Source organism: Tursiops truncatus, chromosome 7, assembly GCF_011762595.2.
Source record: "Tursiops truncatus isolate mTurTru1 chromosome 7, mTurTru1.mat.Y, whole genome shotgun sequence".
Lineage (NCBI taxonomy): Eukaryota > Metazoa > Chordata > Mammalia > Artiodactyla > Delphinidae > Tursiops > Tursiops truncatus.
In genome coordinates this window covers 55270883-55294846 of record NC_047040.1, presented here as the reverse complement: position 1 = coordinate 55294846, position 23964 = coordinate 55270883, and the positions used below count along the sequence as shown (strand labels likewise).

Genomic DNA, 23964 nt, shown 5'->3' with positions numbered 1-23964 from the left:
CGGTGGGCACCATACAGAGGTCTTTCCGTCAACAATGAGATGCTCCAAAGAGCTGCAGATGGCCCAGACCAGACTGGTAGTCTGCAGCTCTAGGTGGTGTATTTCTGACCTCCTCCTTAGAGATAATCGTGAAATTCACTGTGCTTTTGAGAAATTGGCCCACACAGATGCTCTTTTTAACATCTGTATGTGTATGTGTATATAGATCATAGAGTCAAAATCAGCATATGTGAAACTGTTAGAAATAGGAGTGCTTTTAAAAACATGGGGCTGCTAAAACGAACATTTGAAAATCCACAAAATTATATAACGCTCCCTGTATCCAGACTCCTTGTCATGAGGAAATATATCATTAACTTTTCAAGCAGATCATTGGGAACCTTGGTTTTCAAGGACAATGGCAAACACCTCAGCTAGTGGAAAGCAACTTACTGGAAAATCTCATTTATAATCATATATGTTTTTATTAGGCTTTTATTCTGCTCTCCTGACATACGTTTCACTCCGAAAAATAGCAATCTTTAAAAAAGCACCATTTGAACAGCACTGCTAAAATTACCTTCAAAAATAATTTTAAAGATTGGTTACCAGTCACCCATCACTACATTGAAAATTTTTCTGGTTTGTAATTCATCTACAAGGCACCTTTTATTTGTAAATTGAGAAATCACCAATCCTGTGTATATTTTAATCAGGAACATTTTTTGTAAATTTATATAACTATACATGTATATATGGACACATAGTCTTTATCTATTTATCTAACTGTTCTGAATCTACTAAAATTCTATGAATGTTAGGAAGGTTTTACTGCTGAGGTGGAAAATCATCATTGTGACTCTCCTGCAGTTTCAACTCCAGAATTGTCAGACGTGTGGAAGGAGAGTATAGGGGACGGGGTGGAATGGGTATAGGGGAGGGGAATTTTGTTCTTTCAGCGTTCTTGCAGCTCATTCAACAGGCAGACCATACATCTGCAACTGATTGCTAAATGCAGATTCTGGAGACACTTCTGGACTTTGGGCATAAAAGCATCAGAGAGGAATAATAAATTAGTAGGCAGATGTTAATTCCAGTAATTATGACTAAAGGCAAAAAAGTCATATATTTTATTTTGAAAGTGAATTGTCTCCCTGTGTTAGACTAGCACTGATAACACATGACCAGCTAAGAACCTGAATGAAATTACCTGTTAGGTGCTGTGCTGTTGGTGACAGCACGAATAAAATTGGCAAATGCAGGAAATGGAAAGACCAGAACGACTATCAATATTGAAAATGACAGAAAATTAGACAATACAAGGCCCTAACTGTTAGTTCAGTTGATCCATAATCTCCAGGACAAGAAGTGGTCCAAGGGGTGGCTGGATAGAGCATGCCCTAGTTGCCCCTGCATTTACTTGGCCCGTAGCACTCCCCACGATGTGGTATTACTGTTTTTCTCACTTTTACACTGGGTTCTCAGTCCCTGAAGGGAAGAATTATGTCTTCTCTGCCTGTGATCCCCAGCAACTAGCACAGTGCCTGGCATAAAGAGGGCATCAGTAAGTGCTAGTGGATAAATTTCTCATGTTTTATTCAGTTGCAATATCACGTGGATGGGGATATGAGGATAAATAGATATAAAATGCTTTGATGTGCATAGAAAAGTACCAAAATATTTCTTCCATTAACCTGTCACTGTGTCTGTTGTTTTACCGTTAGAGTAATTTCCGTGGGTTAATTCATCAGCTCTGTTAAAATATAAGAATGTTTGGGAAAGAACAATGGGTTAAGCCCTGTAAGTCATTACACCTTACTATGCATTAATTTATCCTCTTCCTTTCCAATATGGGGCTAGTTGAGTGTAGGCTACTATAGAGGTTGAAAACTCTGAACATAGTGGACTCTTAATAAACATTTGTATGAATATTCCTGTCTGCATAGCAGTAGAAACATTTGTTGAGTTCCTATTGTATTTTATAAAATAAATTATTTTGGATATTAGTTTAATTTTTAGAAGGATAGTCAAACCATAACTCCTAACAATCTAAGACAATTTAGTACATTTTGTTGTCATCATCAGATGCTTTTGAGAAATGCTACTTATTGCATCCCTTTGGAAAGACAAAGACAAAGAAACCATTAGACTGGGCATTTTCCATAATGGCTGATGAATGCTTGCAGAGCACAAAGGGAAGTGAAAAATTTTCAATTTGAAGATTAGTCTGATGAATTTAGAAAGCCAACCAGAAAAGCATTAAGCACCCAAATGGGTTTATAAAATCTGAATTCTTGGATAATTCTCGGTTTAAATAGTGATCTGAGGCAATGTGGCATGGAGACATGTCACAGACAACTTGATGACTTTGGGTAAAGTATGTGCCCTCTCTAAGCCCAGGTATCCTTATCTAGAATATGGGGATAACAATATCTACCTTGCAGGCTGATATGAGAATTCAATATCAAAGAGTTAATATTTTGAGAATTTATTATGTCAGGCAGTGTGTCAGGTTTGGGGGCTCCAAGAGTGAGCTAAAGAGGAAGATGTCTGCGTTCATGGAGCTCCCATTCTAGTGGTGATACAGGGAGATACTATGCCTAGAACAGTGCTGGGCATGGAGCAGGCACCTGGTAAATGACGGATATAGTATTCTGTGGTCACAACCTGTTGGGGATGAATGCTAAACAGTTACTGCTACCTGAGAGCAACAGCTTCCACGACTGTATTAAAGCTAAAGAACTGCCAACTTCTGATGTCCCAGGATAGCTCAACAACAAACAAGGAGCCTCTACTTGCAGTCTCAGCCCCACAGGTGAGGCTCCTGAGCAACTCTCACCTGGAGCCTCCACCCTACCCACAGCCTGCTGGTGGCATCAGCAGTTTGTTCAGTTGCCACCGGCTTGATATCTAGTGGGTCTGGAACTGGCATTACTGCTGCCCTTGGTGCCCAAGTATTTCCAGGAGTGGCCTCAGTTTCCCCTTTGGTTCTCTTAAACTAACTGCAGAGAGAATGACAGAATAGTTACAAGCATTTTGGAGTCTAAATACTTGGTTCCAATCTCAGCTTTACCATTTAACATGGTGAGCAATTTACTGAATCTCTCCAAACCTCAGTTTCCTCATGTGTATGATGGGGTCAATAATAGTACCTGCTCTGACAGAACTGCTTTAAGTATTAAATGGAATAATGTATATATAAAGCTCCCAAGTGAGCACTCAGGAAATTTTAGGTGTTGTTTTTATTACTAATTGTGGAAGATGCAAGGTCATCTTTGTTGACTTCATGCAGACAGTCTAAGGCAACTACGACATCTCTTTGAAGTTTTAACACTTGTAATTTTGGATCTCTCTCTCTGTCTGCCCCAACAAGTGCCATCTTTTATGGTCCAAATTTTATTAATTTTTCTGGCTGAATGATTCTTTTCTTTATAAGGTACTTTAAATGATCGGTGTTATCAAATTTAAATTATTTAATCTAAATTTTAATTATCTTTCATATAGGTAATCTCCTTTGGCCACCACAAGGACTCTAGGAGCTCGGTATGGGTGATGTACCTGTTCCCATGTTGCTGACAAGGAAACCAGGGCAAAGAGAGATTAAGTGAGTGACTCTCTCAAAGTTACATGGCTGTTACCAATAGGGTATATCTATTCCTGCTTGAGATGCTGAAATTACTATTTAATTATCAAAGCCATATTCACTGCGGGGACTCAGAAATAGGCACAGAAATCAATTTCAGAAAATCACTCAGCAGTAACTGGAAAATGCTTTCAATGAGTTGGAAAATCAGACTAAAGACTTAACCCCCAGACTTAGGTTGTGAAGCCTAGAAATTCACACTGAGGTTTTGTTTGATTTTCTGTTTTTTAAACTTGTGAATTCTGCTTTCACCCATCATTTGTAGTATAGAATCCTGAGCATACCCAAAGCCATTAGAAATTAAATTTACAAGGTTTTGTGGTTGTTTTTAAAGGAATTCCATATTTCCAGGAATTTTACATTTTTCCCTTTTGGCTCATGGCAGGAAATCCTGCCTCCAGGAATGAGTCATAACCTCTCTGCAAAAGGACTGGATCTTTCTCCCTGCCTGCTTTGACCCCTTCTAGAGTGACTTTCCCCTTCTTAGGGGAGGAAAGCAGTGAGCTTCCTTTTTGGTTGACCTCAACTGTGTCAAGGCTTTTGATTTAAGTAGTCAGGGCAGAAGAACCAAGGATGATCCAAACTTCTAGAAAGGGTACAAGGCTGCCCCATTGTCCACCTTTCTTCAGCCGTTGCTGCTCCAACCAGCACCATGGCTCCTGCCTCGGCTGCCCTGTGCCTTGCTTACTTTCCTCCCTGGCACTTCCCTGCGCCCATGCATGGGATGGGGAATGGCTGTAGGAATCCCCAGCCCTTGGGCATGCACGTCCTGGAAGTGCATGGAAGTTTTAACTCCCATGGAACAGCCTCACTGATAGAGGCTGGAGGCTGGTGGGTAATTCTGAGGTGCAGCTTATACAAGACTTTTCAGACAGTCCCTGTGGTATCAAGCCCGACTGACCACAGTGGTGACCAACAAGGGAATGTGTCTTTACAAGAGCTTCCCTCCTTCCCCATTTCACTGTCCCAGTCCCCCACTCCTACTCCTGATGTTACCTCCAAAACTAGACTATGTGCATGCAAACCCCTGTCTCTGGCTCTGCTTTGGGAGAGAGGATGGGAACTCATCCTTCTTTTCATAATAAACCAATTCATGTACACCTGGGAAGGTCAATGTTTCCATGTAATGCATCCCCAACTTAAATGACAACTACTTCTTAATTCTTCCATTAGAGAAGGAATACAGTATTTGTGGAAAAGCCTTGAAACAGGAAGTGTGGGTTCCAGCTTAGCCACTAATTAGTTATGTGACCAAAACTACACTATTTAACCTTTTCAAGCTTAGTACCTGATCTACAAAATAAAGGAGATGAATTGGATTACATCATTTCTAACATCCCTTCCAATTCCACAACTGTATCTCTGTGAAATAAAAGCAACTGGGAGACAGTTTGTAGTAGCTGCTTTCCCCCTCATTAACCCTAGGAATTGTTTTGCCTAAAAATATGGCAGTACTTCAATGCAACTTTAGACAGGCAAGTGAATCAGCCTCCTGAAGGTCTAGATTAGAGAATGAGCAGCTATTCAGAAACTCAAAGAAACAATAAGGCTGACAAAAAGAGAACAAGCCAGCTTTTCTGGAGTCAGCAAACATTAGCCGGGGCTGCAGCATTAAGATAAGAGCAGAGTAATGAGAAAACGAGTTGCAGCCAACTTCCTTGACTGCATCCCAGCGGTCACTCAGTGATTCGTCACATCCCTAACAGGGCTTAATGAATGCACTCCTACTGTTGACATTTTTTTCTCCCTTAGAACTTACTTGGAAACTTGGTTTGGGAAAATGCCTACTTTGAGAAAAATAACACAAAACCCTGCAAGTGTCAGACACAGGAAATAAGAATATTAAAGGGATACAGGCTTCCATAAATAACCAATTCAGGAGCATCAATTCAGAAAAAGATGGAACAGCATGACAGTTAAGTCAAAATGAGGGCCACAAAACATGCAAAATAAATAGCCTATAAAGCAAATGAGGTTGTAGATGCCACCATTTATAAGACATACAAGACATTTATAAGATATAAGACTTTCATAAGACAGATAACATAGGTACTATTATCTCCATTTTACACATGAAGAAGAGAGGCTCAGAGAGGTAAATAATTTGATGACACACAGCTATGTAGTGGCAGAGCTAGGATTTTTTACTTTTAAAATATATTTTAAAAATTAATTAAATTTATATTTATAAAAGTAATACATACAACAGTTAACAAGTCAAACAGTACTAAAAAGCATATAATGAAATAAAGCAGTGTTTTTCATATTGCTGCCTTGTTGTCCTTTGACTGTATTTCTCAATGCTTTCATTTGATTTTTATTTTGGCCATCATGTTTTTAATTTGCAAGAGCTCTTTCTTCTTCTACAGTTTGCTCCTATTATTTTTTAAAGCATTCTGTTCTTATTTCATGGGGGCAATATTTTAGCTCTCTAAGGATATTAACAACAGTTTTTGGTTTTTGTTTTCTTCCTCTCCCTGTTTTCTCTGAATTCCATTTATTTTCTGTTTGTTTTGGTCTCTGCATTTCACATGCGAGACTTTCATAAAATGTTCTGTGATCCTTGCTATCTGCATGTTAAGAGTACGGCATTAAAAGGCTAAGCAGGAGTTGTATGTGTGTGTCCCACACACACACTGCATACGACACATTTATACTAAAAATTATTCATTGTTTATCTGAAATTCAAATTTAACTGCATTTCCTGTACTTCCATTTGCTGAATCTGAGAAACCTGGATGTGTGGCTTACAGATTCTGGCCTCTGGGTGACTGGGCTGTGGGCTTGGGGTTTCAATCCAGAGACCTGTTCATCCCTTCTTCTGATTTCATCCCTTCTTCTGAGCTCTGTGTCTCATTCCCACCTTAAACTTTTCATCCCTTCTTCTGAGCTCTGTGTCTCATTCCCACCTTAAACTTTTCTCAGTCCAGAGTGCTTTCTTTCATTTCTCCAGAGAATAAACCTCTGCCCTTCTCCAGGGATAGAGGAAAGGGAGTTATCTGGTTAGGCTGGTGGAGGACTTAGTGGGCTCTGAGTGTTCTGAAAAACTGACTTTTTAGTAATTTCCTTGTCTTAAGCTGTGAGCGTCGCATTCACTTTTCACTGGTACTTTTTGTCTCTAAGCCCCAAGCAAGGCTCTGCAAGACAAACTGGCTTGCTTCTCAGAGTTGTCCTCCCACTTTCCACTCCACTCTGCCAGATCAGTTACATTCATCAGCTGGCCTTCCATTTTCCACAAACGGATTATCTCTTATCAGTTGTTTTGGGCCCTCTCTGGTTCTCTGATTTACGCCTCTTTGTTTTTGCTTTTAAATTTATTTGGTGCCATTTTAGTGGCGTTTCAGAAGGGAGAGGACATAGACACTTGGGCCCAATACACCAGGTTTAACTAGAATGCCAGAACGAGACTTAAATCCAGACCAATATAATTCCAAAGCCTTTTACTCCTTGCACTGTACTGTGTCATAACCCATTCACTAGAGACCAGCAATAAACACCTGTGGCATAGATTATCCGTTGTCTACTCAAATATCTCTCTTCCCTTTCTTTCTTAGTAATAGAACTCCTAGACTTTAGCAGGGCATATAATTAACCAAAATGAAGCCTTCCTTTCCTAACCTCCCTTCAACCTAGGGATGGCCAAGTGACTAAATTCTGACCAATGAAATGGAAGTGGAATTGTTATGTGAAGCTTCCAGAAAACTCTCTTAAAAGATAACTTGCATCACCTTTGGTCCCTTTCTTTTTTGTCCCTTCCTTCCTTCTGATAACTGGAATGTGGATATCTTGCCTGGAAAATGAGCAGCTATCTTGGACTCAGGTGGAAACCATGTGTTTGAAGGTGGCAGCACAGAATGATAAAGTAGCCTGGGTCCCTGATGACTTAATGTAGCTACTCTGCCAACTGCAGATTGCTTATCTCCAGATTTCTTTTATGCGACAAAGAAGTAAGCTCCTGTTATTTTGGGTTTCCTGTCCCTTACAATTGAATCTAATTCTAACTGATGCAGTGCCAAGTACAATAAAATTCAAAGGGAGTGACATACGCTTCCTGGAAAAGGTGGTAGAAGATAGTTCAGCCAGATGGGGAAGTGGAGGAAGAGGATTCCATGTAGGAACGGTGAGATGATTGGGGAACTAGGGCCATTGCATAAGGTGTTTTCACAGGGTAACATGCAGTTAACTAACAAAAAGGATTATTTTTTCTGAAAAACAAAAAACAAAGGGTAACATTAGACCTGTCTGGTTGGAGTACAAATCATGCTGGAGAGAAGTGGAAGATAATAATGAAAAATAGTTGGGGGCAGATTATGGAGGGAGAACCTTGAAATGCAAACCAAGTTTAGAGGTTGCTTTGAAAGCAATGAAGCCACTGAAGGCTTTTAAGATGGGCATTGGAGATGCAGGTCTAGAATGTGAGGTAGTATTAGAGTGAAGAATTTCAGGGTCTTCTCTATGCCTCTATAGAGGTAATATAGCACTGAGGCCAGGGGAGTGAATCTGAGTAGAGTAGAGAAAGAAGAACATGGGTTCAGGAACTCATACGTAGAAGCAAGGAGAAAAGAAATCTATAAGGGATCCAGAAAAGGAGAGAGGAAGGCAGATGGATGTTGCGGAAGAAAAGAGAGTAGAAATTGACAATGAGAAATCAGTAAACCTGTAGATGTCTCAAAGAAGCTAGAAAATATCAGAAATGAGTAAATGACATCGAATTTGGGGACAAGGAAGTCTCTGGTGACCTCTGAAAGTACAGCGCTGGTAGAATGTGAAGGTGGACGCTGGTCTCCAAAGTGTAAGTGGGTGTTAGGAAAATAAAGGTACTCATGTGCTCCATTTATTTTAAAAGGTGGGCAGTAAAAGAAAGGTGAATTGAAAAGCAATTAAAGACCAAGGGGTCAGGTCAAAGAATTTTTTAAGGAAGGGAAGTTGTTTGGTCTTTAAGATCAGAGCAAACTGTGCATATCAGTGAAGGAAGAGATAACCAGGCTGCCAAAAGAGGTGGTACCCGAGGGAGCAGGTCTCACAGGAAACGAGCGGGATGGAATCGCCAGCTCAGATGGAGGCCTGAGCTTTGGGAAAAGGAGGACGGCTCTTCTGAGAAAGAGAGCTAGAGGAGAGGCAAGGAATGAAGGCTGGGCTTTCTGGTCATCCTTTCAGCAACAAATCTTTTTCATTAGCATCATCATTGCCATTAGAGATCTAACCGGAAATCATAGTCTAAAATAGCAATCTTAGCCAGTCTCTAAAATAAAAATGGCCATCACTTAGTTTCAGCCAAGAGTCCCAAACAAGGCTCATAAAACAGAGGAAAGATATAAATCTCGTGATTGTAGCTCTGATTGTCTTGTTTTATAGACACCACACTAATGAAGTTCTCTTAGATGAGGGGAAAAAAACAACAACAAAAAGTTTAGGTCATTTACACATTGATATCAGTGCTAGAATAACAGGCAATCCCTAATATGGACCTGAAAATTAATTACAGCTTGAAACTTTAGATATCCATTTGTCAAATAGATCAAATGCCAATACCTACTCAAAGTACAGCGTGAGGTCTGTTGCTAGTATTGACTGCTTCAAAAGCTGCATAAGGTCACTGTATTCCTTGGAGGACAAATTAGCAAAGATGTTGTGACCCTGGAACGAGAAAGTACAAAGTCACAAAAGACAACGTTAAATCTGAGCTTGGTGACTACGTTTTTCCTTTTTTTTTTTTTTTTTTTTAAAAAAAGGTTTAGAAACATGATAAAATCATTTTCTAAAAAGCTTAATGACATTTTGTGCAACTACAAACAGATTCCCTGGCAAACATAGCAAAGCTAGGAGTACAATCATCGTTGAGGAGGACCACCAAGGGACACTTTATTATGCTTAGTCTTGAAGACAAAATTGAAGAGTGTTTGAACTCATCTTCCTCAGGCCACGTTTGTGCCAACAACTCCATTTAACTGCCCACGTCCTGTGGAATTACAGAGCGGAAAAGCTGACAAAACTTTCAGGAATCTTTCTGACCCCGATATATCAATACATACTAGTCTCACTAGTAAAGACTTAAGTTGGCCTTTTGGAAGTATTTGCTCTGGCAACAAATGACTTCAAGGAAGAGAAGAAACATTAGACCAGTGGTACAAATGGGGGTGATCTTGGGAATGGGCACTTCTAGCAATGTCTAGAGACATTTTTCTTGTCACACTGAGGGACGGTGCTACTGGGATCTAGTGGAGAGGCCAGGGATGCTGCTAAACATCCTACAGTACACCCTACAGACCCTACAACAAAGACTTACTTGGCCCAACATGACAATTCTGTTGAAGTTGAGAAACCCTGTGTTAAGCTGTGAAGATACGTCTGGATGGAGTGTGTGAAATTCAGGACAGTGAATAATTACTGAGTAGCTAGAATGTATAAGATACTGCTCTTGGCATAGGAGGGCTCTAAAGATGCCTTTGGCCTTGAACAACCTGCAAGTACACCTGTGTCTCCATACCTTTGAAAAGCACACCTTTTTCCATCCAAATTTGTTTTAGCCACACTAGACAGTTCCACAGTATTTTTAATAAAGTGTGAAAAAATCCTTTTTTTTTTTACATCTTTATTGGAGTATAATTGCTTTACAATGGTGTGTTAGTTTCTGCTTTATAACAAAGTGAATCAGTTATACACATACATATATCCCCATATCTCCTCCCTCTTGCGTCTCCCTCCCTCCCACCCTCCCTATCCCACCCCTCTAGGTGGTCACAAACCACCGAGCTGATCTCCCTGTGCTATGTGCCTGCTTCCCGAAAAAATCCTTCTTTAAATGACTGACAATTCACTTAATTTGCTTTGAAAGTTAAGACTTCATTTGTCAGGTTTTCTTAGCATGAGATATGAACTCATAAACAGGTGGTCTGGGAACTGGATCAGTTTTAAACCTAGCGTTGAGAGCCAAAAGATGGTGCAGAAGGAAGGCAGTGAAATGACTGCCTGAGAATATTTTCCAACGAGAGGTACATTAATTCTTCCAGGGAACCAGAATATCAATTGGTAAATTACTACCTACCAGGTACCAGATGATAGATAATCTGCTTCCTTGAGTTAATTTATCTCATTGGGGGAACCCACCACTCCTTAGAGACTAAAGTATATTGGTTCCACCTGGGACCAGGTCCAGTATTAATAATAATTTTCAAATGAACTCTTCCAGACCCTTAATTCAGCCATTAGGAAGAAGACTGATAACTAAAGGAATGCCACACCATAATTCTGCCCAGCATTCTTTGCCTCAGCCTTGCCCCATGGATCAATCACAGGCTGGTGTACTGGGGCCTGGGAAAAAGTGGTTGGGACCTCTGGAATAGTGGTCATCTGGTTCCAGCCACACATCTAGCATCTCTCAGGGAAAGAAATATAGCTATTAGGAGCCAGTTACAGTAAAACCTAATGTGGAGTCCAGGAGAAAGTTGGTCTGAATTTGAGGATCTTGATTATTTTGAGAGTGCATTTTACTACTTTTAAAGGACATAAAGTAACTTAACACAATTTATAGTTAAGAGAGTGACAAAGCCAGCCAGGTCAGCTTTAATAATAACAATAATAATAAAAGTTAATTTGCAATCAATGTATTGCTTATATGTAAATTGGCCTTCTACAGTGCCTCAAGGGTTTGGTCTCTAAAATAGATTAGTCTCCCTAAAACACTACTTCTACTCCTTGTTTAGGGAGGAATGGTATTGATGGGTAAAAAAAAATGTAGAGGAAGAAAGGACTGGAGCAACTTTCTTCAGGCTATCTAACCTCTCTGTGCCTCTGCATTATTTGGAAAGTGGGGTGGTGATGACATCTGCATTTTTGCCTTTCTGATGGGCAGGATGGGGCAGGGCGGGGGGAGCGTCAGGGCAGAGCCTGAACACACCACTGCTTGGTTCCATTACTGTTATTCTGCGTTCTTCAAAGAGAACCCCTGGAGTGAAGTGCAGCTGATGTATTTTGTTTATATGAAGACGAAGTCTGAGTTAGTGGGGTTTGTTTTCCCAGAGAAACAAGCAAATGACCTTCTAAGAAAACCCTGACCTCCTGTATATAATCTGTTATTACAAAGGTGAGAATGTCTAGCCTCAGGGGTGTAAACCCATCATACTACCAGTACAGAAAAGATAGTCTGACCCCAGTTTCCTCCTGTTCCTACTTCCCTCTGCCACAGCATGCAGCTAAAACATGGCCTTCATAGGAAAATTCCAGAGCTGCAGATGCTGGGATACTGGTCTCTGTCAGAGTTACTGAAAGCCTAACCCTTGATGTTTCATTCCCAACTGCAAATACATCTCCCCCAGCGGTTTTGCCTTCTGCAGCTGCACTCAGGTTCCGGAGTGCCGACTCTCCTTTATGGGGTCGAAGAAGGCTTTCGTGATATTGCAAAAGACACTCTTTCTCAAGATAAGCTGGAGGAAAAAAACCTCCATATTTAATGATGCTATTCCAGCAAAGCAGGGCCTTAATGATGATAATAATAATAATTAATGGCACAGCTAGAGAACTGACAAATAATGGGGAACAGATGATCCCTTCCTGGCCTCAAAAAAAAGTCTGTATGCCTGCAGAAAATTAAGCAGATCCTTTCTTGGCAATTTCAAACTCAGACGCCTCAGCCAGAGTCAGTTAGCAGTTTTACTTTTTTTCCATGGAGAGCTAAAAGTATAAAAGACCAACTACTTCTAACTCCTGCAATGCACATGAAGCAAAATAAGGCATATGGCTGCAGCCCTGGGTCTCAAGTTTAGTTGCAGTTCTCACTTTCAAATCGGTCCCACCAGCAATTTTAAGTTCTCTGATCTTTTATAGGTTTCTCAATTATGCGAATAAAGTGTAACTTTCTCACCCTGTTTCTGCTTCTACCATCTTTTTAAATGGGTTTCACAAAATGGAGATGTTGGGCCACTCACTACTTGGATCTGTTAGTGGGCTTCTGTATTGTTAAGAAAGGTAAGGCCATGCTCTGGTGACAAGCTGTGGCAGTCTGCTCTGCTAAGTGAATCTGAAAAGCCTCCTAACCAATAATAAAACCCAAAGGAATCAGCTCAGGACGAATTTGAACAAGGTCCTTGGTCAGGCATCTGAAAGAATTTTTAAAAAGCCACACAGAAAAGGTCCAATAGTGCCGATTCTCTGTATCTTCCTGTGGCATTGCAAAGAAAGAGAAGTAGGAAACATCATTTCATTGGTTTTCTTTCAAGGGGAGAAGCAGAATGTTAGGTCTGTACCTCGCTTTGAAGGATCATCACTGCGTGGTTGAAATGGTGATGCTCTAAGGTAGCGGAAGTTCCATAGAGCTGGGCCAGGGCAGAGCCACTCCTGAAAGAGGACAGATGTGTGAGTGACCAAGGTCCTTCACCCGTCAACAATCCCCCGACACTGGCTCTTTGGATCAACGTGTTTCTCCTGCTTCCGCAAAGGACCATGAGCAGATACATTCTCAGGTAACCACCTGTGTAGTTCACGAATGTATTAAGTAAACGTTTTGGGAATCTTCTCTGTGTTAGGCTAGATGCTGTGGATGATACGACCGTGAAAAAGACACAGCCCACGCTGCTAAGAAATTTACAGACTAGTAAGGGAGATGAGATGTGGTCCTACGGGAAAATAATGCACAGAGCACATAATATAAATACCATAGAAAATGTTCCAGGTCCAGTCAAAGTGCTTTGGATGATCTGAGGACAAGAGACATAATTCCTGGCTTTGGGGATCAGGATAGGCTTCATGAGCTAAACCTTATAAAGCTTCTGAGTGTCCAGAACGAATGTCATATACCAAATGTATTTGCGGCTCCATGGGAAAAGACCTTGTGAATATTATGTAGAACCCATTTAATCTGCTTTACATGTAAGGTTGACAAGCTTCTACATGTAAGGTTGACAAGCTTTTCCAACCTACAGTCACACTGTGATATCTCAATGTTGAACTCCAGAAAGTTCCCTGGATTTGGAGTCAGAACTCAGCTCTCGGTAATAGTTTCGGGTCATTACTTGGTTGCTTTAAGCATCAGTTTCTTTGTCTCTAAAATTATGATAATACTCTTTACCTCACTTGTTATTTAGGAGCATACAATAAAATACTTGTAAGTGCCTATCATAGTGCCTGCCATGTAGTAGATTGTAGTCTATACTAATTATTAATCAACAATGAAAACACATAGATATTTCCATTTTAAATAAATAAAATGTTAATTGATACTTGAAAGGATAATTTTGAATTATCTGTATATTTTGCTTATGTAGAACAACCCATTCCTCAACAATGTCAGTTTGGCAAGTGCTCATTTAAAATGTTCCAGTGTGTTCATTTCCAATTCTCCTGAAGTAGCATTTAGAGCATCTTAAGAGTTGAGAGACATTCTGAGAATCCTATGGTTTAAAGGACAGTCGTGGGATGGCAGCCGAGGACCCATGAAGGTCCTTGTGTTCCTTCTTGCTAATTGCAGAGAGTGTGGACATTGAAAGGGCAATTTGGCCTTAACCTGGAAATGACAGACATTGCCCGATCACAGTCTGCCCTTTTAGTGAGAGGAGCAAAGACTGCATGTAATGCCACGTGAGGGATTTCACTAGAGGTGCCCTCTAGCTCCAGCATGAGGAGGCCCAAGATCCTGGCCGGTTTGGGGGTGCGGGGGACCTGTGATCTCTGGAAAGACTCAGAGCTGACCACATGTTGGAATAAAACAGCAGGGTTAGGGGTTATTAGGAATAGGGTTAGTAAGCAGGGTACTAGAGTTTAATCAGGTGGTGTTACTTCTTTAAATCTTGCCTTAATCTATATCATTTAATACGTGAAAATTTGTTAGGCTAATCTTAGCATTAAGTGATTAATATTTAACATTAGTCACTATTTTTCTAACATAGAGTTCATTTTTATGAAAATACATTTTTCAAAATGCACACTGTATTGTGTCTTAGCTGTATTTGTCTTGGCTTTTGAAATTCTAGCATGTTTTATATGCATGTCAAATCCAAATGCCTGGCATGGAGTAGGTGCATAAAAAATATTAGTTGCTTGGCTAATAAAGTTGTGGTGGTATGTCTAGAGATTATAGTTCAAACTGAAGGTTGACCATAATAAGTGTGTTAACATTTTAAAATAATGTTATTAATGATAATAGCTCTCATGAGAAGTACCTGTCATGAACTAGGCAACATATTAACACTTTAATATATTACTTCATCTAGTCTTGACAACAACCATGAAATAGGTATTATTTTCTCATTTTACAGGTTAGGAAACCAAGGCTCAGAGAAGTTATGCTACTTTTCCAAGGTCACAAAGCTAATAAGTACCAGTTCTAGACTGGAAGCCAAATTGTGAAGCTTTTTCTCATTACATAATGAGAAAGATAATTATAACTTATACATTTCTGATATTCAGTTCTCCATTTTTGCCAAGCTGGTTGTCATCAATGAAAGAAGGTTTCAAAATTTAATTCAGAATTCTAGTATAACTGCTAACCACAGGCTCAGATTCCTGTGATTTGTTTCTATTAACTAGCCATGCCGGATGTGCCCCAGTTACTGGTGTGAATCCTGATAAGAGAGTCATTGATGTAAAGTAGGGTCAAGATGCAAAATATCATCTCTTCCTTTATCAGGTTGGTTTAGCAGACCTCACAAAGTTAAATCAGCTACATGATAACAAGTCACTAAATATTTTCTTTTTTCAGGATGAGTAGGATGTTTCCTCCTTTAACCAGGGGACACCTTGTAACAAAAACACTGGTGCCTCCTATGCTGCCCTCTCCTCTCCACCAGATCCACATGGATTTGGAACTGCTGCATTTCATCAGAGGGTTCTCAGTGTGTTTGTGCAAATGCATCTGATGGCCCACGGTTTGAGCATCTTCATCCTCACATTCTCTTTGTTCCTTTTAGTAATTCCATCTTACATTGCCCCCACCCTCACACAATACTGATTTAATCACAAATATGTAGATTTTGCAACAGAACCAGACTAATGCTATGAAGAGACTGTGATTGATTGATTCATTCATTCATTCATTCACCTAATAAGGACTGATGACTACTGCAATGTGGGACTGTGGGCATGTGGGATACAAAGATAAAGAAGACATGGCTTTTACCCTCAGGAAGCTCACAGTCCCCTGTAACTGCGCAGGAGACTTTCTCTGTCCAGACTTGCACTCACGATGTCACCTTTCTGCAAGCAAGATGCCATCTTAGCATTCACAGGATGGAGCATGATATTAACTCTACTTTTTTTGTCTAGAATGAAATCATCTAAGCAAGAATGCTTCCAATTCCATATGGTTCCTTTATTTACATTACTAGGTTTGGTCTCTGTCAGATTTTCTAAGACTGCAAGACATCCTGGTGCTTTCTCTCTCAGTCCAAGGCTCACTGAGAATGCGCCTACACCTGCCATTACTCATGCACATGCTATGAACCTCCTAAGACCGCAAGAGTGAAGTCCGTGGTCAGAAAACTTGATAAAAGTGGCAAAAATTAAAATCTATCTGTTAGGATAAACTTTATCAAAATGTATTCTACGGAATACTAGTTCTTTGGAATGTTAAATGGCATTACAGGCAGAAATAAAAATGGTCCCATGGTTAAATATGTTCGGGAAATGCTGGGTTTAAAAAGTTAAACTGTTTCTTTATTATAGGATTTCTCCGTGGCATCAATATGTGAAAATATGCACTGTGATTCTGCAGGAAGGGGACGTAATATGCAGTATTGACCAATCTTACTTGATCATAAAACCATTTTTAAAAAAGAGGACATGTCTTTCATGTAATGTACTTTATGTAAAGGCATACTGTCATTTATCATGTAAAATGTGAAAAAAATCCCTCAAATCAATCACATGTGGAAAAAAATTGACTTTAGCACCACACCTCACTTTAATTATCTGTGGTAAGTAAATCCATCATATCAGTAGCTCCGGGGCACACGCATTGTAATTGTGAAAATATTACAGATACATGTAGGGTATGTGGAGACAGGGCGAGAGAAGGAGAGCAGAAGAGAATCCAGATCCCTTTAAGCACAGGAAGATTTATACCTGTGATCTTTCATGATGCTCATTATTGATTAGGTCATCCCAACATACTGAAGTTTTTAATTTTTGGACAGGCAGCACACCGAGGAGAAACTTATTAAAAAGAAAAGTCAGGGCTTCCCTGGTGGCGCAGTGGTTGAGAGTCCGCCTGCCGATGCAGGGGACACGGGTTCGTGCCCCAGTCTGGGAAGATCCCACATGCCGCGGAGCAGCTGGGCCCGTAAGCCATGGCCGCTGAGCCTGCGCGTCCGGAGCCTGTGCTCCGCAACGGGAGAGGCCACGACAGTGAAAGGCCCGCGTACCGCAAAAAAAAAAGAAAAGTCAACGTGAAAATTCTGTCCCCATAGGCATCCAGCACTTTGCACAGGCACCAAAAATAAGCGTGTAAAAGGAACTTGTATAGCTATGAACTATGTACCTTCATAACTTCCCTAGATATGCATATTCGTTGAAAAAGAGACAATGGAAGTGTGCTGCCATGGCTTTCAGAAAAGACAGGAAACTTTCAGAAGGAAAACTATGAAAGGTAATTAGGAAATTGAGAATTGTTGGGAGGTGGTGAGGAATGGGATTACGCTGTCACGGCAGATTAATGCGCCCCCGTATTTCACTTCTGGGACCTGGCTGAAAGCGACAAGATGGGTTTTCATTCCCAAGAAATGAGTACAAGAGATTATGCTAGAAATGAATAGAAGAAGTCTCCTAGGAGAATATACTACAAAGCTGCTCGGTACTGATATTTAATCATCAGGGGCAGCTGTAATAGGGAGGGCGCTGAGTGGGAAACGCTGTCCCTGGAGAAAACAGGAGAGCGGTGTTAACAGAGTAATTTCAAAGCACTGTGGGATCGCTGCCCTGGCTACCTATCGATCATTCACTGCACGCACTCCAATACTTTAAAATTAAGAATAAAGCATGAAAATGCAAAGGTTCACTTATCAGAAAGGCTAAGAGAATAAATCATACTGTGCTATAACTAAAATCACAACTTTTTATTGTAGAGGCATTTTGCATTTTATATAGTAATTTGTCCCTTGCTAAATGTCTCTTGTTTCTTTATAGCCTTATATAGGAAAAAAGGTAGCATATGCTTTGCCACATAATAATTGGTGCATTTAAATCCCATTTCCAAATCACTTGAAAGGTTGGAGTTAGACTGAGTACTTTAAGGAAAGGGACTATTATACTCCCCACACAATGCCTAGCACAGTGCTTCGCACTTAGAGAGCACTCAATTAATGGGGAGTAAATAAGGAAATAAGGATATAGATTTCTTTCTAGGGATTTTCCTAAACAATGGCACACTTGCTGAATAAATCTTATTCTAATCAATAAAAAGGTAGTTCCTTCATCATGATGTAAAAAGGTCTCTTTCAGCATTTATTGAAAAAAATTTTAACTGAGGTTGCATGGTGGTGGCCTTTGGTGTTCTAAGTTCAAAAGTGACTCTGTCAGTTAAGAGACAGGGCTGATGGACATCCCATGAGCTGGTAACTTGTGTACAAGATCGATCATTGTGAGGAAACACGTCAGACCATCTTGGAACAGGTAGATTTGATCATGTGGTATGAGGATGCAAAAAAAATTTTGAATTCTGGTATCAGAGACTTAATATCTATCTCATATGTGTGAAAGCTGTTCATTATAATACAAGTCACTTGAAATTTAGGGACCTCAGTTTCCAATTTCTAAAAATTAAGGCACTGAAGAATATGACTACCAAGGTCTAGTTGTGTTCTATGAATTTTTTGGCTCCACATCTTGAGTTTTTGGATGTCAAAATATATCTTAGTTTTCCAGAGTTCACATATATGGCAAGTCAGCCAATAAACTGGAAGCTCAAAGGGCTAAAATAAATATCACAAAGTCATGAAAGAGAGTAGAATAAAGTGGTTAAAGAATGGTTTTTGGAGTCAGATAGCCCAGGTCCAAACACCACTCTGCCACATGCTGGATGTATGAATTTGGGCAAGTTACTTACTTTCCTGAGGCCCAGTTCCCTCTGTAAAATGGAGACAAAAGTATGTACATACAAGGATGTTGATGAGCACTTGAGATAGTAAACAACAAATAAACTGTAGTTCTTCTTATTGTCTCAGGGACCATTCATTGCAAAGAACAGAAATGAATTAGAACCAGCTTCACTAAAAAACAAAAATAAAACAAAACAAAACAAAAACCCGTTGACTAAATGATGCCAGGAGCTCTGAGTAAGGCCCATTGTCACAAGTATGGCTGGGTCTCTTGGAAATAGGATTAAAGATATGGAAAACCAGGGATCAGGTCTGCTTTTTCTCTGTCTTTCTCTAGGATAGTATAATCTCTGCTTCTCTCTGAATGTTGGCTTTCTTCTTCTCTCCCTGCAGATTTGCTTTCTTGTTTATCCACTTGGGACGTGGTCAACACAGCTTTCCCCAAATGGCAGCCTCAGCTTCCAAGTCTATGTGCAGCTTAGACCTCAACAGCTAACTGAGTCAATATCATGGTAATCCAAGTCCAAATTCCTGGGAGATAAAATATGATTAGCTGGGTTTGGATTAGATGTGTACTCTTGGTCCAAACAGCTAAGAGGTCAACTAGCAAGGAGGGCTGGCTCTCTCAGTGTGACACAGAGGCTGTCTCCAGGCCAGGGGCTGTTATCTGGGTACATATATTGTGCACTTGACTCTTAAAAGAACCCACAAGGTGCTCACTCTTGTTTTATAGATACAATTCTTTGTGCATAAGTGGCAGAATGGTAGGTGGCTGGAGGGAGGCTGCTCGAGGAAGACACAGTGACAGTGATGCCATTGGCCTCAGAGAGAGGTATCCTAAAATAATAATAGCAATGAAATGCAGGCACAGGGGCTCAAACCTAAAAATTCCTCAGACCCTATAATGAAAGTGTGCACAGTTTACCATTCAGTAGGCCCCAGGGACACTATTGTTTTTAGTACAACATCAAACCGATGTGTGTAAAAACTGTGTTTTAGGGCTTCCCTGGTGGCGCAGTGGTTGAGAGTCCGCCTGCCAATGCAGGGGACACGGGTTCGTGCCCCAGTCCGGGAAGATCCCACATTCTGCAGAGCAGTTGGGCCCGTGAGCCATGGCCGCTGAGCCTGCGCGTCCAGAGCCTGTGCTCCGCAACGGGAGAGGCCACAACAGTGAGAGGCCCGCGTACCACAAAAGCAAACAAACAAACAAAAAAACTGTGTTTTATAATAATCTTATGAAAGGTTGCACTTGTTGAAGAAATCAGGAAACTTTGTTGAAAGGCAATATTAAAATAGTTAAAACGTCATCCATTCATGCATTTGTCATTCATTCATTCACTCAGCAAACATTCCGTGTGGTTTTATCACGCTGCTGGTACTTGTACACATCACGAGGACTCAAGAAGAGGGGAGGCACACTGGTAAATCAGCAACTAACATGGTGTGAGATGCACACTTTTTTTTTTTTTTTTTTTTTGGTGCGCGGGCCTCTCACCGTTGTGGCCTCTCCTGTTGCGGAGCACAGGCTCCGGATGCGCAGGCTCAGCGGCCATGGCTCACGGACCCAGCCACTCCGCAGCATTTGGGACCTTCCCAGACCGGGGCACGAACCCACGTCTCCTGCATCGGCAGGTGGACTCTCAACCACTGCGCCACCAGGGAAGCCCGATGCACACTTTTGAAAAAGTATAGCCAGGGCATGATGTGGGCACAGAAAATTGACAAGGGGAAGGTACATCAGAGATAGAACCCTGGGCGGGGTGCTTTTAGAGGAGTTTGGGGGAAAGAAGGAGAGGAAGGGCATTCTGTTCAGGGGAACTGCCGACTGGGAGCAGAGAGAAGGGAACTAGCCGGACCCCACAGAGCACTTTAAGTAGCCCCTTGTGTCTGGAACCTGGATGCCTGGGTAGGGGTGGGATGACAAGGAGTGACTGCTGGGCCAGAGGAATGGGCAGGAGCCTGATTGAAAAGGGCCTTAAGGGCTAAACTAAGGAATCTGAACATTATCCTGAAAGTTACAAGAGGCCAGTGAACGTCTTTTAAGCAGGGGAGTGATCTGATCAGCTCTGTGAATTATAAAGAGCATTCTGGAGCGCCAAGGGGGAAAGACTAGAGGAGAAGAGTTAGGCTGTTGGTTGTAGCAATCCAGGAGGGATGCAAAAGAAGCAGTGGTTACTTTAAGAACGCAGAGATGTCGACTTTGGGGGGCGCTAAGGAGGGAATCTGGGTGACTTGCGGATTTCTGGTGGTGCCATTCACTGGGATAGAGAATAAGAGAAAAAGGGAGAGACTGGGATTGGGGTGACTGTGGGACTTCAAATAGGAGGTGCTCCTCAAGCAGCTGGAATAAGTGTGTGGAGATAAGCAGAGAATTATGGTCCAAAGGTATGGGCTTGGGGCTGAGCACCAGGTGGGTGGAGGTCCAGCGAGAAGGATAAAACGTGGAGCAGAAGAACAGGAGAGAACACGTCCAGCGAAGCCTGGGGCAGGAGGAGAGAGGCCTTGAAGCAAACTGAGAAGAAAGCCTAGAAAGGTGGATGGAAGGTGTTCCTCTCCCAGACAAAGGAAGACAGAGAGCTCTAGGAAGGAGGAAGAGCTCTAGTGGCAAAATGTGTCTCATAGCAAGAAGGGTCAAGAAAGAAGGACAGTAAGAGTGTCCAACAGCTTTGGGACAAGGGGTTGTTCATTGGTGGCACTACTGAGGGCCGCTCCCCTGGTGGGCAGAACTGGAAGCCATGTGGGAGGGAAGTGAAGACAAGGAACAGACAACTTTCCAAGAAGATTGGCTGGAAAGGAAAGAAGAGAAATAGAGCAGAAGCTCAAGGGGGAAGCGAGATGGAGGTGGGGTTTTTCAAGATGGGGGACAACTGTTCATATTGTTAGGATGCTGACAGCCAGTAGACAGGGGAAGGAAGATACGGGGTAGAGAAAGGAAGATTGATGGAGCAAGGTCCCGGAGGAGGGAGGGAGAAGGGATCCAAAGCCGAGGTGGAAGGATTAGCCTCACATATGAGGAAGGACAGCCCTTTCACTGAGATAGGAGGGAAGGAGGAAAGGATGGGGCCAGACAGATAAGTTTGTTCGTGGCAGGGGAGGAAATTGAGGGAGTTCTCGATTGATGGCCTCAATTTTCTCAGTGAAGGAGGAAGCAAGGTGATCTGCTGAGTGGCGCGGGGGAGGGGGGTAGAACGGGAGGTGGTTTAGGAAGAGAGAACATTTGGTACCTATAACCGCTGACAACAGTGGGGGATGGAACTGGCTAGGGACCCAGAAAGATTGGTGGGGAGTACTGAGCACCTAGCCGAGTTGGGAGAATATATATTGGGTATGCCCTAAACTCACAACTGTGACACTTTCTCCCAAAGCCTTTAAAAGTCTAGACAGAAGAGCAAGAAATTAAATTGCTAGATTGAGCCAGGGCTGAGTTTTTGCAGAGTGACTGTCCCAGAAAGGTAAGAGGGTCAAGAAATTATAGGACATGGAGAAGAGCAGTTTGAAGTGATGGGCTACTGCATTCAAGGAAGATAGAGGGACACAAAATCAATATTCATCTGCGAGATCAGGAGCAAATAGAAGAGCCCAGGACCCCAAGGCCTCAGTAGGTAGGTGTTTTGGGGAACAAAACAAGTGACGAGCTGAAAGGTACCTGTTGACACACAGTGGGCTGCTGGGGTTTCAGATTATAGAGGCAGACCTGCTCCACAGGCTTGGAAATTGGTCATCTGACACCTGATCTTACCTCTTTCTTGAAGCTTTCCTTAGTCCCTCCATCCCCAAACGTTTTTCTCTAGCCCCTGAAGTCTCATATCAATTTGTTTGCAGACAGGTAGTAAAAAGCACATTAAACTGTAACCTCAATATGAGAGCCAGGAGACCTGGGTTTTGGTCTTTTCTCCAGCACCCATAAGTTCTGTAGCCTTGGCCACATTGTGAGCCACCAAGCAATGGCTATCTGGACCAGTCCTACTTGCTTAAGGACAGATTATTTTGTCCATGAGCATTACGTGCCTCACATCACCTGTATTGGTGGAATTCCTTTGTTTGTTTCCCACCGTTCTGTAGGATGAGGCCTGGCAGGACCAGGGACCCTCTGCCTTCTGTGTCACTCTATTTCACTGCGGTTTCTACATACCCAACATCAAAAGAACCTGGAAGAAATCCTATTGAGGAAGGAAGAGATCTTTTGCTTCATAAAATTTCCACTTTTATTTTAATAGTCTCAAAACCAGCTTGCAAGAGTAGCAAATCCAAGAAACTTATAATGCCATGAAGGCAGACATTCTGGGAGAAAAAAAAAATAGACCTTTTAAAATCTGAGCTTTGTTATCTGACTGAGGTCAGCAGAGACAGACCAAATCAACAAGCATGACATGAAGGGCAAATTTGCAATTAAAAGAAGAATAAGGAATTATAAAGATGGATGAGCCCTGTTGACACACGCACCCAAGCCTGCGTGGCCTTGGCCTCGGATGCCAGAAATTAATGCTTTACTCTTTAGCATTCGTCACCTTTGGCTCAGAACAGAAAGGCAAATGCATTAAAATAACAACAATTAGAACACTTACTTAGCTTGGAAGGCATTGTTGGTTCCCCTGTGGTCGAGGTCATGACACAGGCATCCCACAATCACCGCTAAAATTTCCACCTCGGTCAGAATCTCTTGAAACCCGGCGGTCTGGGAAGATGGGAAAACGGCAAGAGTCACTGCTCGGGGCAGGCAGGATGGATAAGGCTCGTCTGCTGAGCAGCCATCAGCTCTGTTTTCATACCCACGTCATTCAAGGGAATGATTAACTGCCACCCCTTGTGGGTGAGTTGGGTGGTCAGTTGCACAGCCCAGGGTCCCCAAGGTGATGAATTAGCTTCACTGGCTGGCACACCAGGACAGAGTTCAGACTATTTTGTTCCCTCTTTGAAGAAGAGGCTGTGCTGTCCAGATACAGTGACAGTTTGGCAAAGGCCCAGAGCAAAATGTGTTTTGTGATTCGACATTTCAAAATGAGCGTCTAGGGGTAGGGGGGAGAAGGGGCTGTGAATTTAGAACTGAACGCTATATCCACCAGATGCCATTCAAATGAAAGCAGGCAAAAGAAACCCCCCTTTAAAACATATATATATTAAAAGAAGCAACTTAGAAGTACTCAAACTATTACATGATGATATTTTAGCAGTTATCTTGTAAAAATCTTAATGTATATTAGCTTGGAGGACAGATTAAATTTATACGGATAGCAAGGCAGTGAGTGTCTTGAAAACTAGAATTTGGCAGGGGATTAGGCAACCTAGAATGAGGATCAGGTGCGGTATCCATTACATGGA

The 23964-nt window shown here is 41.7% G+C and overlaps 1 protein-coding gene across 1 annotated transcript in view; it reads right to left on the bottom strand.

Annotated features, from left to right (window-relative positions):
* Window positions 1–23964, bottom strand: part of PDE11A (phosphodiesterase 11A) — a 435071-nt gene that overhangs the window by 52681 nt on the left and 358426 nt on the right. Inside the window, exons 14-16 of the mRNA XM_073806952.1 lie at window positions 23211–23320; window positions 12865–12955; window positions 9159–9259 (exon numbers count right to left, since the gene is read on the bottom strand). Of these exons, the coding sequence (XP_073663053.1) occupies window positions 9159–9259; window positions 12865–12955; window positions 23211–23320 (302 nt within the window). The remainder of the gene's footprint in view (window positions 1–9158; window positions 9260–12864; window positions 12956–23210; window positions 23321–23964) is intronic.